This window comes from Danio aesculapii, chromosome 16, assembly GCF_903798145.1.
Source record: "Danio aesculapii chromosome 16, fDanAes4.1, whole genome shotgun sequence".
In the NCBI taxonomy this organism is placed as follows: Eukaryota; Metazoa; Chordata; class Actinopteri; order Cypriniformes; family Danionidae; genus Danio; species Danio aesculapii.
In genome coordinates this window covers 25,489,045-25,512,183 of record NC_079450.1, presented here as the reverse complement: position 1 = coordinate 25,512,183, position 23,139 = coordinate 25,489,045, and the positions used below count along the sequence as shown (strand labels likewise).

The window sequence follows — 23,139 nt, the reverse complement described above, 5'->3', positions numbered from 1 at the left end:
AACCAGCCTGGATGTGGCCAAAACCCCTCTAAAACCAGCCTGGTCCACCAGCTAAAACCAGCCAACCAGCCTAGGCTGGTTTAAGCTGGTTTTTTCAGTAGGGTATCAATTTAAACTACTGTTTTTTTGTTTTTACAATTTCTCTTCATTGTGAAATACAATGCATTTTATTATAATAGTCTTGAAAAACAAATCCAAGAATAATTCTTACTCAAGAGCACAGCTGATTTACTACATTTGTATACAGGCCTACTTTAAATTCTAATATGCAGTAATAGCTAAAATGCACCCTGTGTCTTTTGATATGCCCGTTAAAGTCTTTCATAAGAAACGGGTAATTTGATAGATATTTTTGAATAAGCACCTCTTGAAAAAGACTTAAAAAAAAAAAAAGTTTCAAGCCGTTTTCTTTAACACCCTCATCATGAAAGATTTGAAAGCAAGAGTGATTCAAATGCACGTTTACAAAACCCGTGATTTGTATTTTTCCTTAAACGTCGCCCTTCGTATGTAAAAACACAGTGAATGTGGAGGGTAAGCGTTAATTTAAAATACATTATGATTTCTTTATATAATATTATAATGTTTTATCTTTCACCCCTACTGGACGAAATCAAAAACAACAGGGGTAAAAGGGTCTTTGAAATGCGCTCCTAGAAAAGCGTTCAAGCCTCTCTGGTTGCGCAAGAACATACCTTCCACTTTCTTATGATGTACGTACGCCATCTTGTGTTCACAGGCGGCAAAGCCAAACCAACAGCGGAAAGTAAACAACCATAAAATGTGGTACTAGTTTCTTGAAGAAAAAAACCCAAAACTAATGGATACTAACAGAGCAGAGCACAGATGTCAAACTCAGTTACTGGAGGGCTGCAGCTCGGCAGAATTTACCTTTAACCCTAATTAAACACACCTGACTAATTGAGTCCTTCAGTCTTTGTAATCTACAGTGTGTTGAAGAAGTGTTGCAACTAAACTCTGTAGGGCTGTGCTTCTGTTTGGCACCCCTGCTATGAAGAATAAAAAAATGGGTAACACTTTGGTTCCGGTCACAATTCATGATATTAATCCTGGTTTATTACCTGCCTATTATTATACTAACTATTTATTAGTAGTTATGAAGAATGATCTTCTATGTCCCTAATCCAACCCAAAACAAACCGGACTTTTACCTATTAATAAACAGCTAATTAGAAGTTTATTAAGCTAGTAGTGTTAGTTAATAGTTTATTAATACTGTGAATTGTAACCTAAAGTCTTACCAAAATATGTACTAGTCACCTTAAAACAGAATAATTAATTTCTGGATGTCAGAAGTCAACAGCAAATCAACTTTAATAAATTGTTACTAGTAGTCAGTGTTAAAATGACACTCTAATGAGTAGGTACTAATAATCAAAAAGTACTAGTATGCAACAAATATTCTACTATTTAAAGAATTAGTACTAATTACGAAAGGGTATTTAAGGAATAAGTTCAAGTTTCTAATGAATAAATACCAGTATCTAATAAGAACTAGTATCTAATAGGCTGTCTAAATAAGAACAAGTATTGTTGAAACAGTACTTAAAACACACACTAGTTCTTAATGGAATAGATGCTAATATCTAAAAATAGATGCTACTAGCATGGAAATAGATAATTATTATTTTAATTAAACATTAAAACAGCTAGATATTCATATTAGATAAAAAATAATAATAAATTCAATCACATTGTGTGGCAGTTTAAAACAAACAACCATTCAAACAAGAAGAGTGTAAAACTTTCTTTATATGGAAACTAAACAGAATTCAAAACCTCAACTGGAACCAGTGTAAACGTTCAATTTGGTTCGAACACTAAAAAAAAGTCACAGCAGTACCACAAAAAATGAGGATTAAAAATAAAAAGTGTCCACCTTGGTCAGGAAACACACAAAAATAAAAAAGAGCCAGTCCACTGACCTCTGTACAGCTATTACAGATGCCAGCAATGTATTTAAACTACATTTAGGAGTGGCCACTCAGCCATTGGAGTCATGTGACTAACTCGATGAAAACATTTGGTCTTTCTTCTTGAATAAAATAAAACAACTTGTGTATATGAACTACACAACAGTACCAGAAACGTTTATGAAATTGGCTGTGAGAAATACTGTTACTACTGGAGTGTCATTGCTTAAGATAGAGGCTGACAGACAATAAAAAACTGCCCTGACAGCTAAACACATTTCTTCATTTCGCTCTACAGCAAAGCCGTTCCTTTATTCAACATCCCTTCTTTCTCTGTGCTCCTTCTCCCTTGAAATAGTGTACCTAATAAAATCAAGTCAACTCTCAAAACCAATGTCTTCACCAAAAATATAAATATAGATATATTTTGGCATTGTGCATAGTTAAATCTACAGAAGTGAGCGATCAATGCGCTCGAAAGCAGCAGCCGTTCAGCTTTAACCTGAGTGTTTGTCATGATTCGAGGCAGATGAAACAAACACGATGCTAATCAGACGTATTTTAGCACTAAAACATGTCTAGAATGATGCAAAAACTTATATCTGGTATATAAATGACTTGTGAATGACGGGAAAAGATTATTAGCATGTGAAACTATGTTTTCCACTGTAGTGACGTAAACAAAAATGCTTCAATTGAAATTTAAACTTGTTGTGAAGACAATGGAGATTTTGGCCCCAAATAATAAATAGCTTGAGAAATAATCTCAAGAAATTACATATTTGACTCAAATAAGTTTGTTTTCGTACCATATCCACAGAATTACATTCAGCATATCTGTGAGTCTATGATTGCTAGAGAACGTCCAACTTGGTGCTTGTGCATTCTGGGATTTGTACTTTTAAAACTCAAGTGTTATTATTTTTTAGCTCTAACACCTAAACTGAGGATTCAGTCTCTGGCTTGTTTTTTAATTGCTCTGCACTGCTATTGGACGCCACCTCTGATTTCACAGACCCTGGGCCTTGTTCGTCGTCTTCATCGTCATCTTCGTCGTCGAGTGTATCAGGGTAGATGACAAGGAACGCTGCAGCCAGGAAAGCCAGACAAGAGCCTCCAGATGCCACCATTGGAATCACTCTCACCGTGCCGACCGCATCTACGACTGCACCGAGAGCAGACGCCACCAGGATCTGAGAGATGTACACTTGACATGTCAGGATGGCGCAGTCGATGCCAAAGCCTCGCCGTGAGTTTCCAGGGCTGTGGTGAATGTACTGTCAAAGAAAACGTACAGTCGTTGATTGAGAGAAATGCTGCTGTGAGCGAAAATGATTCACGAATTAAGTGTATATAGAACAGTAAGTGTAAAAATAGAAGAGAATATTTTTCTGATATACATGCAGAGGTATAGATACTACTAAAGAGATAAAAAGGACAAAATAAATAAGTAAAAGTAAGGGGCCAGTCACAAAGAATGTATTTTTCCATCCCAATGCAATACTCTTCGATTGTTTTTTCCTATATAAAGACATTTGACTGAAATGCATGACTGTTATCGATGACAATATTGATTCTTTTGCAGTGCCGAATTTAAGACGCTGTGTTAAACTAAACTAATTTACACTTCAACACTCAGCAGGTGCGTCCCAAATTGCATACGTATGCACTATTCTACGCTATTGTGTAGTATAAATAGTGTAAGTAGTGCGTTCACACTGAAAACTCTTAAAAAAATAAAATAAAATAAATAAAACTGCTATGCTGTTGAATGTGTGAGTGCATAAGTACATAGTGGATAAGAGCACAGTGTATAGTGTGCCATTTGGGACCAGCTAAAGCCACTACATAATGTCAGTTCTAAGTAGTTGACCAATCAGAAGAACTGGGCATGCAATCCAAGCTTCTGTTTACAGTAGCAAGTTGGCATGACAATGGTTTAATTTGATGGCAACATTGCGGAGAAGTTCTCATTTTAAAACCATTCCTCCTGAGCACTATGTTTTGCTTTTTTAGATACACAGACACAGTATGAAAGGCCCCAAAGATGATTATAATAATAAACAAAAACAGAAAAACAAACAAAAAAGCGCTCAGGGGTAACTCAAATATTTGGTCAGTGCTCTTTGGGTAAGGTATTCATCAAAACAACAACAGGAATCAGTCCAAGGCACTCGAAAAACGTGAAAAATTTAAAAAGCCTTTATTCACATGGCTAAATCTTAAAAACCTACGCGTTTCGGCAAGGATCTGGCTTCATCTCTGTTCAACACTGTTATCCCGATGAAGGCAGATCCTTGCCGAAACGCGTAGGTTTTTTAAGATTTAGCCATGTGAATAAACAAAAACACTTTTGAACTTCATATTCATCAAACTATTGTGAAAAAATATAGTACAGCTTTTACAAAAGATTTTAGCAACAAAAATTATGATCTCATGATTTTTTTTCTTAAGCACTAAATCAGCATTTAGAATGATTTCTAAAAGATTGTGTGAAATAGAAAGCTGGAGTAATGATGCTGAAAATTTAGATTTACCACAGTAACAATTTAGTCACAAACTACATTTTAAGTGGAAAATAAATAAATACAATTTAAGTAACATCAAAACTTTGTTTTAATCAAATTATTGCACCCTTGGTTACAATTAAATGTGTGCTGACGATTCACTGTCACACGAATTATTATAATTTAATTATGTTTAATCATGTTGCTAACAGTTTAAACCTAATGTTCGCTTTTGTCAATATATGCATAAATATGTTCAATATATTCATAAAAACAGGTGCATACAATTGACTTTATTTCAATTTAATTAATCTTTATTTCCATCGCGCTTTTACAATGTAGATTATATCAAAGCAGAGTGCAGATAAACATTTAATAATTTCTGATGTAATATTATTAACACATATGTACATGTACATATGTATATTTATATATATATATATATATATATATATATATATATATATATATATATATATATATATATATAGATGTTGGAATAAAAAGCGTTTGCTAAATGAGTAAACATTAATGTAAAATAATAATATTAATCCATATATTATTATTTAATATAATATCCCTTATTTGGATGCATAATGTGATCAAATATCATCATAACTACCATTAGGCTATTAATTGATTATTGTGATTATTAGCCTAGATTAGGTCCTCCAGAAATGTTAAAGGAATCTTGATGGATTTTATATTTTTGCGTGTCAGTGAATTTTTTTGCATGATATATATGGCAAACATGAGTTTATAAAACGATACACACCTCTTTGATCTCATGGTATTGTCCCAACAGAGCATAAGGGCAGTATGACATGCTCATAGAGATGACCCCCATGGTGCTTATCATCACCATCGCTACATATACATTTGGAAAGATGGACATGACGGCTGTGCCCACGGTAAATCCCAGAGTCCCCAACATGTAGGTGATTCTTATGCTCAGGTCATAGTTGTTCAAGATCCTCTGGAGCACATCTGAAAAACACGTTTATGATTATTCATCAAGAATAATAATTAAAATGAACACCAACAAAGAATTTGAACTGTAATAATATTTATTTATATAACACAATTATACATAGTCAATATTTATATTAGTGCTGGGCAAAGATTAATCATGACTATAATAAAATTGACATAAGACTTGTGCTTTTTATATATTTATTTATTATCTATATGTAATACACACATAGATATACACACATACACATTTTCTGAAATATATGCATGCATGTGTGTATTTACATAAACACCATAAATACACAGCTCACCCACATATATTATAAACAAGACAATATAAATCATAAGTCAATCTAAACTTTTATTCTGGAATCTGATCAATCTTTGCTCAGCACTAATTTATATTTATATATTTATATATATATATATATATATATATATATATATATATATATATATATATATATATATATATATATATATATATATATATATATATATATATATATATATATATATATATATATACAGTATATAAATTTAATGTAATATATTTTAATAAGAACATATATAAGGAATGCAATGTAATAAGGTCAATTTAATATCCTTTATTAATTTGTTTTCATATAATATAATTTTATCATTGGCCAACATGATCTATGAGTGAATGAGAGAAAATGCTTCATTTTTCTGGATCTACTAGATTCAGTATGTAGTATGTATTTGAGTAAAATGTTAAGATTTTGGTTGTTTTTTGTTTAGGTCTAATTCAATGCGTTCCAAATTTCAAATAAAAGTATTGTCATTTTGAACTTTGGTTTAATAGCAAATGCTTTAATTTACTGTAATTAAAACAAAGGTTACCGCACAGCATACTGATTTAATATATCTTGTTCAATCTGTAAAGGTACAGTGCATCACAAGTTAATGTCTGCTACAGAAAAATCGCTCTGACATTCAAAAAAGAGAGTGAAAGATTCAAGACAAACAAAAACAAACAAAAAAAATCTGCTTATTTGACACCATGGTCATGTGAGTGTCTGACTACAGAACTGAAACCTGATTATCCTACTGGAAAATACAAACAAACTTCCCATGCTTTCTGGTTTTGTCCTTTGTTTAATACACTTTGGTCAATCTTTACCACCTGATGCAGAACTTGCTATTTTCGGATATTAACAACACATTTCTCATCTCCCAGATGGACTTCAGCAGTCTTTGTCTTTGAGTATGATTGTGGCTAAAAGGTTTGTGCTGCAGCTTTGAAAGTCATCTTCACCCCCCTTCATTTCAAATGTGGATTGCGGACATGATTTCAATAATACAGATAGAAAGATTTCTTCTGGAGATTTCTGAGGACTCATTCTATTGAAAAATACTTTAGTGTCTGGTGATTATTTCTCAAATATCTGAATGAACTAACCAGCCACTCAACCTCTGAGGATTCTTCAGGAACTTAATGGAACTTTAAGTATATTTCTTCATTTATTTTATTGTCTGTTGTGACCCGCTAAACTATGTTGTTATTGTTGTTTTGCTCATTGGCTCATTGTTTGGGATTTGTCCAGGACAGTGCAGTGTGTGGTGTGAATGTGTTTCTCTGTGGTTGTTCTTGAAAAATTCTATAAAATATAATTATTAAAAAAAAAAGATAATACAAACAAAACAACAGTCCTCAACATTCACATTGAGTTTTCAAAACAGATGAGCATAACACACACAAACACACACACCTGAGCAGAGTGCAGCTGTAGCCGCATAGATCACCAGCCCCCAGCAGCCCATCTTCACACCTTTACTGTAGTCATGCAGAGCGGTGGAGTTTGCAGCAGCCTGCTTTCAGAAAACATCAATAAGATATCATGCAAATTCACACAAGTACAGTACATGAAGTAAAATAGAGCTTGTGTCATTTCAAAATGCTACAGTAAAATTACTTTTTACTTAGTCATAAGTTCTCTAATAGGTCTAATGGATGAGTTAATTGATGAATTAGTCTTGCAGCATATTTAATTTTTTTACAGGGATGAAAATTACCGACATGCGGTTAAAGCTGCATGATTCAGGCTAAAATGAAAAATCACGATTTTTTTGCTTAAAATCACAATTCCGTAGATGTAAAATAAAGATTAATATGAGCAGGCTATTATTATTTAGGGTTTCTGCAGGTTTCATCAAGTTAAATTCAAGACTTTTGAAGAGCCTTTTAAGAAAATTTTAGACTTACACAGAGGTTATTATCATAAGGAATCGTGTAATTGTTTTTAGTTTTTCTTTTTATTAATTAATTTGGGGAATTAGCTGTAAAAATGTCTGACAGCTGTTGTGGGTTCATTGAGATGTACTTATGGTCATTAGAGAGATTTCAGCCCAAATTGAGTATCTTTATTTGGACAAAGCAAAATTAAGACCCATTTAAAATTATTTAAGACCTACAACACAATATGTCAGTGAATTTAAGAGTTTTAAAGGCCTAAAAATGTATGTTTTGAAATTTAAGACATGTTAAGACTTCACGGACACCCTGATTATTATTTCTCAAACATATGATAAAACAAACTACTGTTGGTTACAATGCTACATTTTGTATAGTCTTTGAATGGTGGACTTGAACAGGCTTTACATTTCCATTAATTCACAGTAAAGTGATGACATCAGAATACAACTATTCATAATTCTAAAGTTGAATTATTATGTTTGGGACATATGCTTGCAATCTGTCATCTGACATTTGTCATTATCAGATGACAAATGAACACTCCGTGCAATAAACTCAATGTTATTTACAACTTTATTACCTGTTAATCATAGCTTATGCAGGTTCTGTTCACTAAAGTAGACACCATTCACGGGCATGCACGTGTCCTCTCGGTAGTGAACAAACAGTGCATCAGCTCACATGTGATTTCATGGCCACGAATACATCATTACATGAAGACAGAAGTGACATTTTTGGGTGAATTATCCCTTATAAATACAATATGTGACACTTTCAACACCATTTGGAGGTGTCCACATTGTTTTATATATATATATATATATATATATATATATATATATATATATATATATATATATATATATATATATATATATATATATATATATATATATATATATATAGTATATATTTTATATATAGGCTCTGCAATGTGAAGACTTGTGTGACCACCTTTGTGCTTCTCTCCTGAACTTGAAAATATTATTGGCTAAAGCGTAGAGATGCTGGTGTAAGATCGTGTAGGGGATGAATCGAGATCGTGATCTTTTTTCGATTAATCGTGCAGCTCTAAGTGCTGTGCATTTAATAGACTGAACTGTTGTTTAGCCATCTTTAAGTTAGTCAAACGTTATACCAAAAAAAAACTTTAATTAGTCAAAAACTAATTTTGAAACCCGTTTTGAAAACTGGTTGTGAAAATGACTCAATCTAAAACATTTATACAGTGTATAGCATTACAAAAACTCTCTTTGCTTGCTTGGCTCAGGAAAAAATAATCTGATCCAACTGACCCATTCACACCCTCAACTTTAGGACCAAACTAAAGATACAGAATAAAATAATAATAAAAAATTGCTTTGCATGCCATGTTTTTTATTGGTTAAAACGTATCTAATAAAATGTGTCAAAAAACTCCTCTATCACAGACACGCACGCAGACACAAACAAATAAATCTGCTGCATGACTCATTTCTGACATCAGTGTTAACCAGTAATTAGCAACATCACAACTATGAGAACGAACAGGTGTGCTTGAGCATCTGCCCTGTTTATGGTCAAATGTTGTGACATCATGTCCTGTTTTTTGGTTCAATTAGACATCATTGTTATTGGTTGCATTCATATTTCAGTCATTTGTATTTCCAAGAAGTTTCTCTTTGTTTGTTCGGTTCACACCAGGGTTTGGATGGCAGCAATCACACTTCAGTGAGCCACAATAACAAAGCAATTGTACCAGACTTTTGTTTGAACCTAACCAAACCTGCTCTGTGTGAACGCCCTAAATCTAATCCCTCACCACATCTTTTGTTCACTTCACTCTCTCTCATTTCCTTTCATAAATCTATTTTACACTAGGTTGAAAAAAGGTTTCACTCAAGACCATAAGGAAAAAAATTTCCCAATTAAATCTTGAATCTTTAGTTAGCAAAACATAAAATCTTTAACATTTTTATTAAAAATCAAAAATTGACCATTAATTTGAAATAAATGACAAGATAAAGATCTGTTCTTACGGTCGGGTCTCCGCCGTAGATGACCTGGCCCATGAAGTCAGTGTAGAACACAGCCTGTGCGATCATTGAGAACCAGGTGAGCAGGTGACACACGCACAGACGCCACAGCTGAGGCGGCATCTTCAACATGGACAACCACAGGAGTTTGACCGTGGTCTCACTTTCACCATCCTCACTCTCTTCATCCTCCTCATTCCTGCGGGATGCAGAGATGCCACCAAACTGCAGCTTCCGCCGTTCGTGCCGTCTAGTTATTTTATCGAGGTCATTCAGACTTCGAGAAGATTTAATCGGGCCGGCCATATTGCCATAGCGTCTTCGCCACTGAAAACCCACACGTCCATGATAAGAGAAAGTGAATGAGGGCTGACGGTAGAATGAGGGTGTGCGGCGACGCATTGGGCCATTGTTTGGACGCAAGCCAACTTTGCCATGTTGATTGGTGGCATTCGCTGCTCCATTGATTGGATTTCCAGAAGCTGAAAAGCTTCCGTTTAGAGTTTTGTGGGCTGTGCAAATATGATCTCCATTGCTAGAACACTGCTGTAAGTGATCGCCAGAGCACTGATCAAGCTGGTTTGTGTTGTAGTAGTCAAGCGTTGCCCCATCGTCTTGTACACCCTGATAGTCCTGGAATAAATTAGGTTCTATGTCGCACAGAAACTGCCCATCACGATCTAGGTCTGGGTCCAGCTCTATGGTTGCATCTGGCATGGCTAAAACGGAGTCGCTTTTACTACGCACCAGGTCGATGTTTAAGAAGTCAGTTGAAAGGTCCCGCTCAGACCGATCATCCTCATGGGGGGTAAACGGCTCTTCTTCTGGAATAATTTCTAGCTGGGGCAAGAGACGAGTGGATGGGAAGCTGCCATAGGGCTGGACAGGAGCTAGTTTTTCTTCATCCTCGTCCTTCAGTGCCCCTGTCAGGTTGGGGTTATAGAGATGCTCTTTGATGCTGAAAAGATGAAGCGTCGCAGAAATGATAAAGATGATGGAAGCAAAGAAAAAGAGCACCTGCTCTTGGGCTTTAAAAGCTTGGCCCAGGAAGGTATTGGTCCAGTCCAGTCCTCCAAGCATGTAACCTAAAGCACCCCCAAGCCCTTAAAGACAGGAAGAATGTCACTTTAAACTAGGAAAAATTAAATATACCATATTAATGTAGCCTTGAAGGCTAAATAATTTGTACAGTTTCCAATACAACCCCTTCCAGTTATTTTTTGGTTATTGGAAATGGTTGAAATTACACAGTTTGGAGCAACACTGAGATATCAATATTAATACAACTGAAAAGTAGAGGAGAAGAACTTGAAAAGTTAGGCTGAAATGTTTTTAATAGTTCTGGAATACAGGCTTGTAAATTTACACAAAAGAATATTTGCTTGGGAGAAATTCTGAAGCTTCATGCAAAGCGACCTACATTTGGTTTTGACCACTGAAAATGTGTACAATATGTCTATTTACCTGTCAGTACACAACAGATAACAAAGGTATTAAAAATGTAAAGATAAGAAAGAAAAACATTGAAAGAAAAGGTCGTTAAGAAGAAAATAGAAAATTCTCCCATCATTTTCTCACCCATGACTTGTTCCAAGCCTTTTGGTAGACTTCTAAAGTATTTGTTTTTCTACTGGGGTTGTCAAGTGTTACAGGCTTTCAACTTTCTTAAAAAAATCTTCTTTTGTGTTCAACAAAACAAAACAAAACAAAACAAAAACAACAACAAACTGGTTTGGAACAAGTCAAGTGTGAGTAAATGAGGGCTGAATTTCATTTTTGGGTGAAAAGCCCCTTTAATAACCAAAACCTAAAAAGATTTTTAAAAAACTCTTCCAGTACTCTTTCAAGATTTTTCTTTCAAAATCTTTCAGTATTCATTTTTACCCCCCTGCAAACAGTGGATTACTCAGTAAAATGTATCCAGAACATCACATATTTGTAAAAGTTTTAAAAAATCTTCTCACCCAGGCTACATTTGCTTGATCAAAAATACAATAAAAACTAACAAATACATTTTTTTACTTAATAACCCTTTGACAAATCGAAATTTCAAAAGGACATTAGGTTGACATTTAGGTGAAATTAAACCACAATATTATAATCACTTATGAGCCCTTGCTTAAGTAAAAAAGCTATTTTAAAAGAGAATTTAATAGTAGCATATAATTACTAAACATTTTTCCATGTAAAAACTATATTCAGATTCTGATTAAATCTTTATTATTGCATAATTATCTAATAAAAACAACCATTTCCCCCACAAGATGAGTCTGTTATAAGTATGACATTAAAGAGCAGAGCATCCCTGTTCTAGTTCTCTCCCAGTCCCAAAATATATACAATACCTGCTGAGAAAGCATGGATATTTAAAGCCACATCCTGTTCCTCGCTATCAGCCACATCCAGGAGGTAAGCTCTGATTGGACCGTCCAAAGCATCAGCACAGAAGTCCAGAACCACCACACCAACAACAGTCAGTACAATCCCCACCGGCTGATTACTGGGGAAGTCACCCAGAGACAGACCTGTTTGACACACACATTTAAACAGACCATGAGGAAAAAGGAATCTTATTTAAACAACAGTGCCATGCAATCCTATATTCTGAATAAAATCAACCATTTTAAGTCAAATAATAATGATTACCTATAAGAGATCCGTTGAGAAATAAGGCCAATCCTATTAACAATCCTATACACAGTGCCAAAATGAAGGGTCTCCTCCGACCCCATTTCAAAGTGCAACGGTCGCTTGCTGAGCCAATAAGAGGAGTGAAAATTAAACCCAAAATGGGGCTGAGGAACCAGGTTAAGCTGTAATACTGCTCCGGGAGACCTGCAAGGAAAAACAGAGATCAGGGTCAATTAAATACCAAAATTTTAGGCAGATTTTTTTCAGTCTCCAGTTATTTAAGTGTGGTCTTAGAATTGAGTTTACTGTGTGTTTCCTACAGGTCACAAATAACACATCTTCAAAATAAAATAGCAATATTTAAATCTCATTCATCACAAACTCTGTGAATTTATACATGTGCAGTATTTTATCAATGTTTAATCAGAGGGCACCATTCATTTTTGTCTAAAGTAAAGATTTATATTTTTCAACTATACATTATTAGCCGCATGGTGGCTCAGTGGTTAGCACTGTCGTCTCACAGCAAGAAGGTCTGAGACCCAGCTGGGCCAGTTGGCATTTCTTTATGGAGTTTGCATGTTCTCCCCGTGTTCGCGTGAGTTTCCTCCAGGTGTTCCGGTTTCCCCCACAGTCCAAAGACATGCGCTATAGGTGAATTGAATGAACTAAATTGACCATAGTGCATGAGTTTGCGTATGTGTGAATGTGACAGTGTATCAAAGTTTTTCCAGTACTGGGTTGCAGCCGGAAGTGCATCCGCTGTGTAAAACGTATGCTGGTTAAGTTGGTGGTTCATTCCACTGTGGCGATTTCTAATGAATAAAGGGACTATGCCGAAGGAAAATAAATAGAAGGATAAACTATATATTATAGTTTTTAGCAAGACAGTATTGATAAAAGTTAAAGCAACAGATTCTTATTGTGTTTGTGTGTTTATAAAAATAGTTTTATAGCTGGCGGGTCAAAATTGACAACTGACGTGACATAAATGTGTTCAGCCTTCATGTACTTATAATGCTGTTTAATCATTCTTTATTTATTCAGCAGTGGCTATTTCAGTTTTATGATATAGTATTGTTAGATCTTTCAACAGTCAGAATAAATAAAGCTAGAACCTCAACTCTTGATGTGTGGAAAGCGGCTGCAGACAAACTGGCAGACAGACTAATGGATAATAGAAATTAATGTGCTACAACATGAATCTTTAAATCTCTGATAGTGTGTGTGAATTTCTACTTACTTAATTTAGTTTATTACTATGCGTGTATGGATGTGTATATATACACTTGAAGCAGAATTATTAGCCCCGCTGTTTTTTCCCCCATTTTCTGTTTAATGGAGAGCAGATTTTTTCAACACATTTCTAAACATGACAGTTTTAATAACTCATTTATTTTACCTTGGCTATGATGGCAGTAATATATAACATTTTACAAGACACTTCTATACAGTTTAAAGTGACATTTAAAGACTTAGGTTAAGACTAGGTTAATTTGGTTAACTAGGCAGGTTAGGGTAAATAGGCAAGTTATTGTATAATGATGGTTATGCAGACTACCGAAAAAATATAGCTTAAAGGGGCTAATAATTTTCACCTTAAAATGGTTTTGAAAAAATTTAAAACTGCTTTTATTCTAGCTGAAATTAAACAAACAAGACTTTCTCCAGAAGAAAAAATATTATCATAAATAAATAAAAATCAAAGGGGATTTAGCAATTCTGATTTCAATTGTATGTACATTTATGTATGGGAAGGTATATATGCCTATATGTATGTATATGTGTATAATTTTCTATAATACTATAGACTGTAAAGACTCTATATTTGTTATGTATGTGTTTAACATACTTGTATCTTATGTTTATTTGCATGTCTATATTTTCTGTTAGTTATTTGCCTTGATTGCAATGCTATTTGATGTTTGACTTAATCTCAACTAAAACACAAAGAGAGAGTGGAACATACTGTAGCTCCTGTGTTTTGTTTTATCACCGCTCTGCCAGACAGAGTGGTTGAGCTCAAGTGCTTCAAATAAAATGCAAATGAGAAGCATCTTGAAGGGGGCGGGGCATGTCAGATACTAGAAAGCATTTAATTGGTTATGAATTAATGAGAAACTGTAGTATGAGGTGACGTGAATAAAACCGTTGATATATTTAGGCGGAAGTGACAAACTACCAGCTTTATATGTTTCATATTAGTTTTATATCTTCTAAACCCAAATTGTGTCACTGTTTTGGTGCACACTAGCTTATAGATTTTCTAAATACCAACAACACTGATACTAACATCTAAAAAACTTTATTTTAATTTCATGGGACCTTTAACCAGCAATTTACAACACTATAAACCTTTCCACATGGAAGATATAAAAATGTGTCATAGTAATGAAGCAATCGCACTGCCTCTGATAATCAAATGACCGTCTAATGCGATGACTCAGAGTACATGAAAAGGTCGTGAGAAAAAGTGAAAAGGATTTTTTGGGATGATTCAGTCAGGATGGAATTTTCCATGCGTCCAACATTTTCTAGTCTGGCATGCAGAACTCGTGCCAGCACTGATGACATATTAAACCCAAACACTTGATTACTCAAGTGAAACTCAATTGTCAGACTTCTCCTTTTCACAAGAGGAGAATGCGCAGGTCATGTGTGAAGTGGGATGATAACTGAGAATGTGAGAACAGAAAGTGCAGACAACAGACGTATCACATGTCCACTTCACAATTCATAGCTCTTGGGCTTTTCAGATCAACATCTATCCAACTACACACTAGCCGGATCAGTTTAGGGTGCAGCATGAAGTAATGTAGTAATCAGCTTGTATTATAAAGCAATAACACTCAGTGTTAGAACTCTCAAGGGCCAGAACTTAAAGAGATGGTTTTGTCAATACACTGAATTTAATCCACCACAGGAGAGGATTTTATCTGTTTTACTTTAAAATCAACCTCTGGTTGATGGCCTATTAAACCACACTCAAATTTTCAATTATTTTACCTATTTTCATCAAGAAGGCTATTTAAGATTTTGACACGATGCATATCTTTTTCTAAAACAATTCCTATTAACTTGACAAAACAGAGTGATATAGGTTCAATTACACTAAATCTGCTGGGAAAATGGCTTTTTAGAGTTCCATGTTTTTTTTTTTGGTTGTTAAATCTACTACAGTGGTAGATGTTTTTGGTATGAGATCAGAGGGCCTTCAAAGCAATTCAAACCTTTTGTTACATTAACCCTGCAGTTTCCTGAGAGGATCTGTTGACATTGATCTTATTCAAAATGGACTAAAAAGCTAGGGAAAAAGGAATGCGCACACTCACACATTCTCTGCATTCCATGCATTTTTGCATGCTACTGTGGAAACAAGCATCCCTCCATCTTACTACTATGATAGAGCGCTTGCATTGGCATAACATGCGATTCCTGCCAAACGTAAAAAGATGCCCCAGCTCAATGAATATGAATTGGTTTTAAGCATAACATGAATAATAATAAAAAAATCATTCCATAAATATAAAGTGCCAACAGGAGCAAACTCTATGTAACATTAGATGCTATTTTGGTTGCATCAGCTTTTTCATTTAAAACAGATAAATGACATCAAATATTAAGAATGATATTGTGGAATGTTTGAAGAATGTTTTTGCATATAACATGAAAGTCAGTTGTGTTCAAAGAAACATTGGAGCCCAGTGGCTTTGATTTAGTGGAAAAAACAAACAAACAAAAAACACTAGATGTTTTCTTCCAAATAAAAAAAATTTAACTTGATCATAAATTTGAAATATTCCATCTTAAATCTCTTGCAAATAAGACACCATTTTCATCCAGTGAGTTAAAGAGAACAAAATCGTGACTTCCTGATAAACTCACCACAAATAAATCTAAGAGAAATCAAACGTTTCTGCAATAGGAAAGGCCACTGCATTTCCCCCTTGTACATTCTAACCTATTTGCTCTTCAAAGCACGAAGCTGAAATGCATTTAATATGTGTTGGAATCAATTCGTCAGTGAGTAATTGGTTATGCATTAAGGAATATGTAGTTTATGTGCATGTCTTATTTCTTTTATTCTTTGTATTTTTTTTGTATTATGACTTACACTTGTTGTTTGTGGTTTTTAGTTTGAAGCACATTGGTCAAAGGGGTGGCATGGTGGCTCAGCGGTTAGCACTGTCGCCTTATAGCAAGTTGTGTGTTATTGTGTGTGAATGAGTGTGTATGGGTGTTTCTCAATACTAGGTTGCGGCTGGAAAGGCATCCGCTGTGTAAAAAATATGCTGGAATAGTTGGAGGTTCATTCCGCTGTGGCAACCTCTGAAAAAAGACTAAGCTGAAGGAAAATGAATGAACATTGGTCAACTAAGGTTGTTTTTAATAGTGCTAAATAAATAAACTGTTATTGTTATTCTTATTAGATGTGTGTGATATTCCAAAATCTGTTCTCAAAAGTCAGACGTTTAATTTTCACTCAGCCAACAGACATATTAAATGATCGATAAGATTTCTTAGCTGATGAAATGTTTGTTATAATGGCTGATTGCTAATACTAACCAAGCTGCAACAGCACAGGAGTGACAAGCGCGGTCTCCATGGCGTAGCAGAACTCCCTCCCAAACATGACAGCACCGTGCATCACCCATAACCTCTTGGGAATGAGGGTCACAGAATCCTCACTGGATGAGTCCTCTGACATCTCCACATCCTTCTCCTTCTCTGTGATTTGTCCACCATTCGGTTCTTTCTCCTGCATCACTGCCAGCTCCAACACTGGAACAGGCTCGTTGACAGCATTTTTGGGTGCCATTCTGGCCTGCATAAACGAAGCTGTTCTGAGGTCTTGATCCAGAAACGGTTCCACTCACTCCTCACAAATCCAGACGCTATTCTTTCCAGAGCTCCAAGCTGATCTTTCATAATCCACTGAAGCTTTCTTTTGAACTATTTTAACTCAATTATCCTTTATATTTGAGGTCTAATGACTGTTATAATGAGCGGCAGTCCATATAGAGCTATGTTGTAAATTACAAGTCAAGTTTTCATGAGCGGAAAAAGGGAAAAGAGGGAGGGAATGGAGAGCAGAACAGGTGGATGCTCCTCTTTGTGCCTCCATGGAATTACTTATTAATCTGAAAGAGAGAGAGAGAGAGAGAGAGATAGAATCAGCGACGGAGGATAAGAAAAATCTTGGCATTAACAACAAACATCCAGTGAGAGATCAAAGCAGTGGAAAAATGTCAGTGAAAAACAAGTTGGGAAAAATCCTGGCATTGCGACAGTAAACATGATTTCTGCAGAACTTATTTGGACTAGCTATAATCCCAGGAGAGGGAGGAATGAAATATTAAATGTGACTAAAATAGGGAAAAGGCACTGACAAGTTGGTAGCATGTAGATCATTATTCCTTAGAGAATCATTTAAGGCCGTAACTCATAAACAATCATATATATGCACTACACAATCATATACTGTATATGCACTGCACTACACACACACACACACACACACACACACACAATATTTTGCAATTTATATAGTCAATATACATGAAGAGTTCAGATTAGGGCAGTGCGATTAATCGCAATCGAATCGTGATTTTAAACGTTGCAATTAGCTAATCGCAAGACGCTGCCATAGGAAATGTATATGTATTATATAATTTCCCCCACCCAGAGCAAATGCATGACTGCCGATTTACATGGGGCTTCAGCGTCAACACTTGACAGAGGGTGTGTCTGAAGTTGACGCAATCTTCATAGCAGCGTCAGCCAATGAAATGAATCCGCAACCAACTACTGTCTGAGCTGCTGTATTTGCATGAAGCGATCTGAAAAGTTGAGAAATTCCACATTTCTGCAGCGAGCAGATCCGCAACGCAATTTGGCAATGCCTGATGTCCCCCTAATTAAAATGAATGGGAAGTGTTGACACTGACACCCTGTGTAAACTGGTATTAACACAATCAGTATTATTAATCTGCCGCTTCAGAAGCATTATTAGACTAATTCATATCAATGAAAAACAGCATGTCGGTAATATGGGAATATCTTGGTTTCAAAGTCACAGACACTGAACAAAAACAGGTCCTTTGTAAGAGCTGTCGCAGAATTGTTGCCACAGCATGAGGAAATGCAACAACCAGCAGCCATACGAGGAGTGTCTTGCTAAAAAGTCAACTAAAAGTATTGCTAGTGACGCTCAATCTAGTAGCAAGCAACAACAAAGTGCAATTTCAGAGTTGTCTGCAGATGTTACAACATATGAAAAAACATCACGCAGGCACAAGGAGATAACTAACACGATAACTCACTACTGTTTGCTCTAGAGAAAAAATTGTGTTTCATTTCTGAATATTTATAAACAAATTTCAATAAAAGTTGGAGTTAGTTAATATCTTTTCATATCAGTTCCTTTTTTAACTAAAATCACTGCATTTTAGCAGTAAGAAGCTACAATACAGAATATTGAACTGAAGCTTGACTACAAAATTAAATCGCAAATCAAAATCGCTAAATCTGTTAAAAAAATTGCAATTATATATTTTGCCCAAATTGCACAGCCCTTGTTCAGATGCAAAAACTTCTTAGTGCCATCTGAAGTTTTCCTTTTAAATGAGCATTTTCCTCAGCCTCCTGTGTTTATGTTCAGTTCTTTTACTTTAAAGGCAATGAAAATAAAATATTCTTTATTATAAAAGTAAAATTACTGAAACTACACACAATAAAGCTTGAGAAAAATGCTGAATTTAGAGGAACATTTCATGTCACTTGCATCTGAATTCTTCACATATAATTAAAAAAAAAACATTTTTGTAAGAAAATAAAAATAAAATTCTTGCCAAACAATGTCTTGAAAGCCTTTTTAAACAACAAAACATTTAAGACGTCTTCAAGTGGCTAAGTGAAGGTCAACACAAGTAATCATTTTTTAAATTGCTGTCTAACACTGGCACCAGAAAGGGCTGGGGTGCATACTGTTGCTATAGTTATATGACCTCATGTTGCGTGCAGGATGGTTTGCGAATGTCTTTTAATCAACCTCAAGCTCTAAAACACTGTTTGTAAATGCTGATAAAGCATAAGCCTATATTAAAAATAATAATATGTATTTTTACGTTTATTTACACCTTGTAGAGTAAGGTGATAAAGGCCGCAACAGTGTGTGAAGTTCCAAAGGTCGTTTTACACAAGTCACTATTACACAATCATGCAAGTTACTGTAAAATTTAACAGTACATGTGCAAGTACGGAAGACATTAGCTTAAGAGTATTGCATAAAAGCAAATGGCAGATGTGAAGCTGATATCATGAGCCACTTCTATAAAAAAAAAAAAAAAGATTAGTTTAATATAGCGTTTTTATTTCGTTTTAATTAGTAACAAAAAAATCTATACAATCTATACAAGTTTGGGGTCGGTAGGATTTTTAAATGTTTTAAAATAAGCTCATCCTTCTCACCAGGTTTGCACTATTGCACTATAAAATAACTGTTCAAAAGTAGATTATAATTTAATTTAATCATTTATTCCAGTGATTTTAAAGATGAATTTTCAGCTTCATTACATCAGTTTTCAGAGTCATATGATCCTTAAGAAATCACTCTTTATTAATATTATTTTTATTAGGGCAGCTCAGTGGCGCAGTGGGTAGACAATCGCTGGGTCAGTTAGTGTTTCTGTGTGGATTTTGCATGTTCTCCCCGTGTTGGTGTGGGTTTCCTCTGGGTGCTCCGGTTTCCCCCACAAAATCCAAAGACAAGTGCTGTAGGTGAATATGGTAAGCTAAATTGTCCGTAGTGTATGTGTGTGAATGGGTGTGTGTAGATGTTTCCCAGCAATGGGTTGCAGCTGGAAGGGCATCCACTGCATAAAACATATGCTGGGTAAGTTGGCGGTTCATTCCGCTGTGGGGACCCTAGACTTATAAAGGGACTAAGCCGAAGAGAAAATGAATGATTTATTATTATTAATTTGATAATTATTAATGGTAATAGTAGTAAAAGCAATAATGACTGGAGTAATTACTTTATTTGAAACTACATACAATAAAAAAGCAATTATTTAAAATGTTTATAAATATTTAACAAATTAACATTTTTTTTACATTTAATAAATTCCAACTTGATGAATTTTCTTAAAAAAAAAACATGGAAAAAAGCTGACCCCAAACATTTGACCAGTAGTGTATATAGTTTTTAAAAAATGCTGATTACTGTACAATAATATGTGTAAAACAAAAAAATGTTTTTCATTTGTGAAAATAAGAAGTGTATCACGGCTTTATTTTGTTGGTTTAATGTCAAAAAGTAGTAAAAATGTTTAACTACCATATATTTCTACCATAATTAATAGAAGATGCACAATAATGTGCCATAGTGAGTAACAGTAGTTTATAGACCGAAACACTTTGGCATATTTAGAACAAGACATATTAATGACATATTAAAAGAGTATATTTGAGAAACATTAGACAGCCCTAAAATACTAAATAGTAGCCATTTTAAATCCATCTATAATGTTTAGTCAATCCTTCAAACCTGCCAGGTTTTGATTATTTAATCAATTTATTTAGTATATATTTGAACATTTACAGGTCATTACAAGCGAGCAATTCCATGCAATAACCTTGCTGTGAAAAAAAAAAAAAGTTTTCGCCAAAATATCGAAATCGTTTCTGCGTTTTTTGTGCAAGCAAGTATTTTACAGTACTTTAAAAATACTCAAAAATGTCTCAAAACACGTTAATGTTTTCAAACTATTATATCTGATTTACCAAAATCACACAAGTGCCAATTTCACACCTCTCACACCCATAAGGAGAGACGTCACATCCATAACAAAGCTTTTTCCTTATAAATGCAAAACATGTCAAATAAAATCAATCATTTTTGTTCTATAGTAAGCCGACTCTTATGCTTTTGATTAGCATAGTTTCTTTTGGGCTGTGCAGTTTAATTCACAGAATTTCTACAACGTATGTTATATACTGTAAATGCACAGACATTTTAGGTCACATCCATAAAGCAGGTTTATTTTCCTTTTAAAAAAATATATAAAATATGTCTACAGATTGATATTTTTCTGCTCCCATAACTCTGTGGTTAGTAGTTCTGGAAAATATAAACAGTTGTTTCAATATAATGTTAACATATACTTTCTCTGTCAATTTATGTTTTGAGATTTTACAGCAAATGTCACATCTATAATGCTGGAATTGTTCGTGTGTTACTTAATTACTAAATACATAAATATGTCTGTTATGCTGAATGATAACAGAATATTATCTCACAGATATTTTGACATTTTATTTTCACAAGTTATTTGAAACATTAATGTACACAATATGCTTTCAATGTATAGAAAATCTGTTTCATAAACAAAAATTTAATACAGACGCTTAAATACCTCAGCTTTTACCCAGACGCCATATATGAGTAACTGTACATATGCAAGTGTACATGTCATAAATTTAGTTAAAACCTCTCCAACATATAATTAAAACATATCCTACCTCTTTCCCCAAGTACCATGCGTTTCATTTGCTGCCTAAATCCTTTAAACACTAAAATACCGTCCCAGATAAAGCCAATCAGAAAGACTAGAGGACAAGCTGAAGTGACACATACAGTGACCGTGAGTTATAAATGTGTCACTAGTTTTACATGAGGCTACATGAGGATCTCGTGATAACCGGCCGTCCCCTGTGCGCTGTGCTGATAAGGCAACACCCAGACGCTTCTGGCAGGTAAACCTCTCCCCAAAAGAGCCCAGGCCCGCTGTGACAGGGGTCAGGTGGACGAATTGACACCTGTGTCAATGTTTGACATGATATTGTGACACGGAGGAGACAAGTCGTGGGTTCTTATTGCGTAACGAAAAAGTGGCTTTCGCTGAATCACGTGCAAAAACACTTATAAGAAGCCTCTGATAAAGCTCAGGTCATGTCTAAACATGTACGGTCTTCCCTTGTTTGTTATTGGAAGTACGCCTGGAAACAAAACAGGAATCCTTGTCATTTTCAGTTAACATCGTGAGATATTAATGTTAGACAGATATACGACCTAGCTAGCTAAAACAAACGAGCATATTACAACAAATGATCCATTAAACCCCGTTCCCTAATATTTTTCTTCTTCTGGATTCAAAGGATTGCCAGATAATCAGACTGTTGCGTGCAGCGGGGCGCTATGAACTCTGTTGTTGATATTTTACCTCATACATACTATAATCACGTTACCAACTGTATTGCCTGGAAGAGTTAAGTGATCTGAGTGGGAATATTAGCGAGTGACTTTTAATAATTAAGCATTTGGGATTTCGCTGAACTTTCTGTGAAACACAAGTCTGGTTAATGCTTGTTAGCTCGGACTGCTAGCCTGCTAATTAACTTGCTTTTTCGGTGAATTTAGCCGATACCTTCAGTTGCCCAGCACGACGAGCTGTCCCTTTCATAAAAGACATGTCAACTTTTGGATTGAAAAAGATTATCAGCATTCATAAGTAAATGGATTAAGATGTTAAAAAGCCGAATGTACCTGCTCTCAGGTCGCGGATGTACTGCATCTATTGTCTGCTCGAGGTTGCCAGTCGCTCCGCTCTACAAATCCCCCTCGTCAGCAGTGATGTAATCAAGCGTATTGCTGTCAAAATCTGTCAACTATGACCTAAAGCCATAATTTCTTATGTCATTCCGATTTATTCGCGTCATAAAGACACGACTTGTGATATTTTATTATATAAGATAGTGTAACTATATAGGCAACTGATAACATTCTTTGAAAGATTAGATAAAGTTCAGATCAAATACTACACTGACTGAATATTACACTTAAGGAACTCGTTCAGCCTGAA

General features: G+C 34.9%; 1 protein-coding gene across 2 annotated transcripts; it reads right to left on the bottom strand.

The window, feature by feature from the left end:
* Positions 1-1,753: 1,753 nt before the first annotated feature.
* slc45a4b (solute carrier family 45 member 4b) lies at positions 1,754-22,956 on the bottom strand. 2 transcript variants are annotated; one of them, XM_056475412.1, is made up of 8 exons: positions 22,824-22,956; positions 16,844-17,418; positions 12,293-12,481; positions 11,992-12,171; positions 9,650-10,749; positions 7,147-7,246; positions 5,217-5,428; positions 1,754-3,211 (listed from the first exon to the last, which is right to left on the bottom strand). In XM_056475412.1, exons 2-8 carry the CDS (start codon positions 17,106-17,108, stop codon positions 2,873-2,875), a joined length of 2,385 nt encoding a protein of 794 aa, XP_056331387.1. In that variant the 5' UTR covers positions 17,109-17,418; positions 22,824-22,956; the 3' UTR covers positions 1,754-2,872. The 2 variants fall into 2 exon arrangements, with proteins under 2 accessions (XP_056331387.1, XP_056331388.1); XM_056475413.1 differs by lacking the exon at positions 22,824-22,956 and adding an exon at positions 21,800-22,727.
* Positions 22,957-23,139: the final 183 nt, after the last annotated feature.

Excerpts from the sequence above, each read along its gene's own strand:
- slc45a4b (XM_056475412.1), bottom strand. The coding sequence starts at position 17,108 with ATGCAGGCCAGAATGGCACCCAAAAATGCTGTCAACGAGCCTGTTCCA. Across the intron at positions 7,247-9,649 it reads TCTACGGCGGAGACCCGACC|GCTGCTGCAAACTCCACCGC; the intron begins GTAAGAACAGAT and ends TTCTGAAAGCAG. Across the intron at positions 5,429-7,146 it reads TACAGCTGCACTCTGCTCAG|ATGTGCTCCAGAGGATCTTG; the intron begins GTGTGTGTGTTT and ends CGTGTTTTTCAG.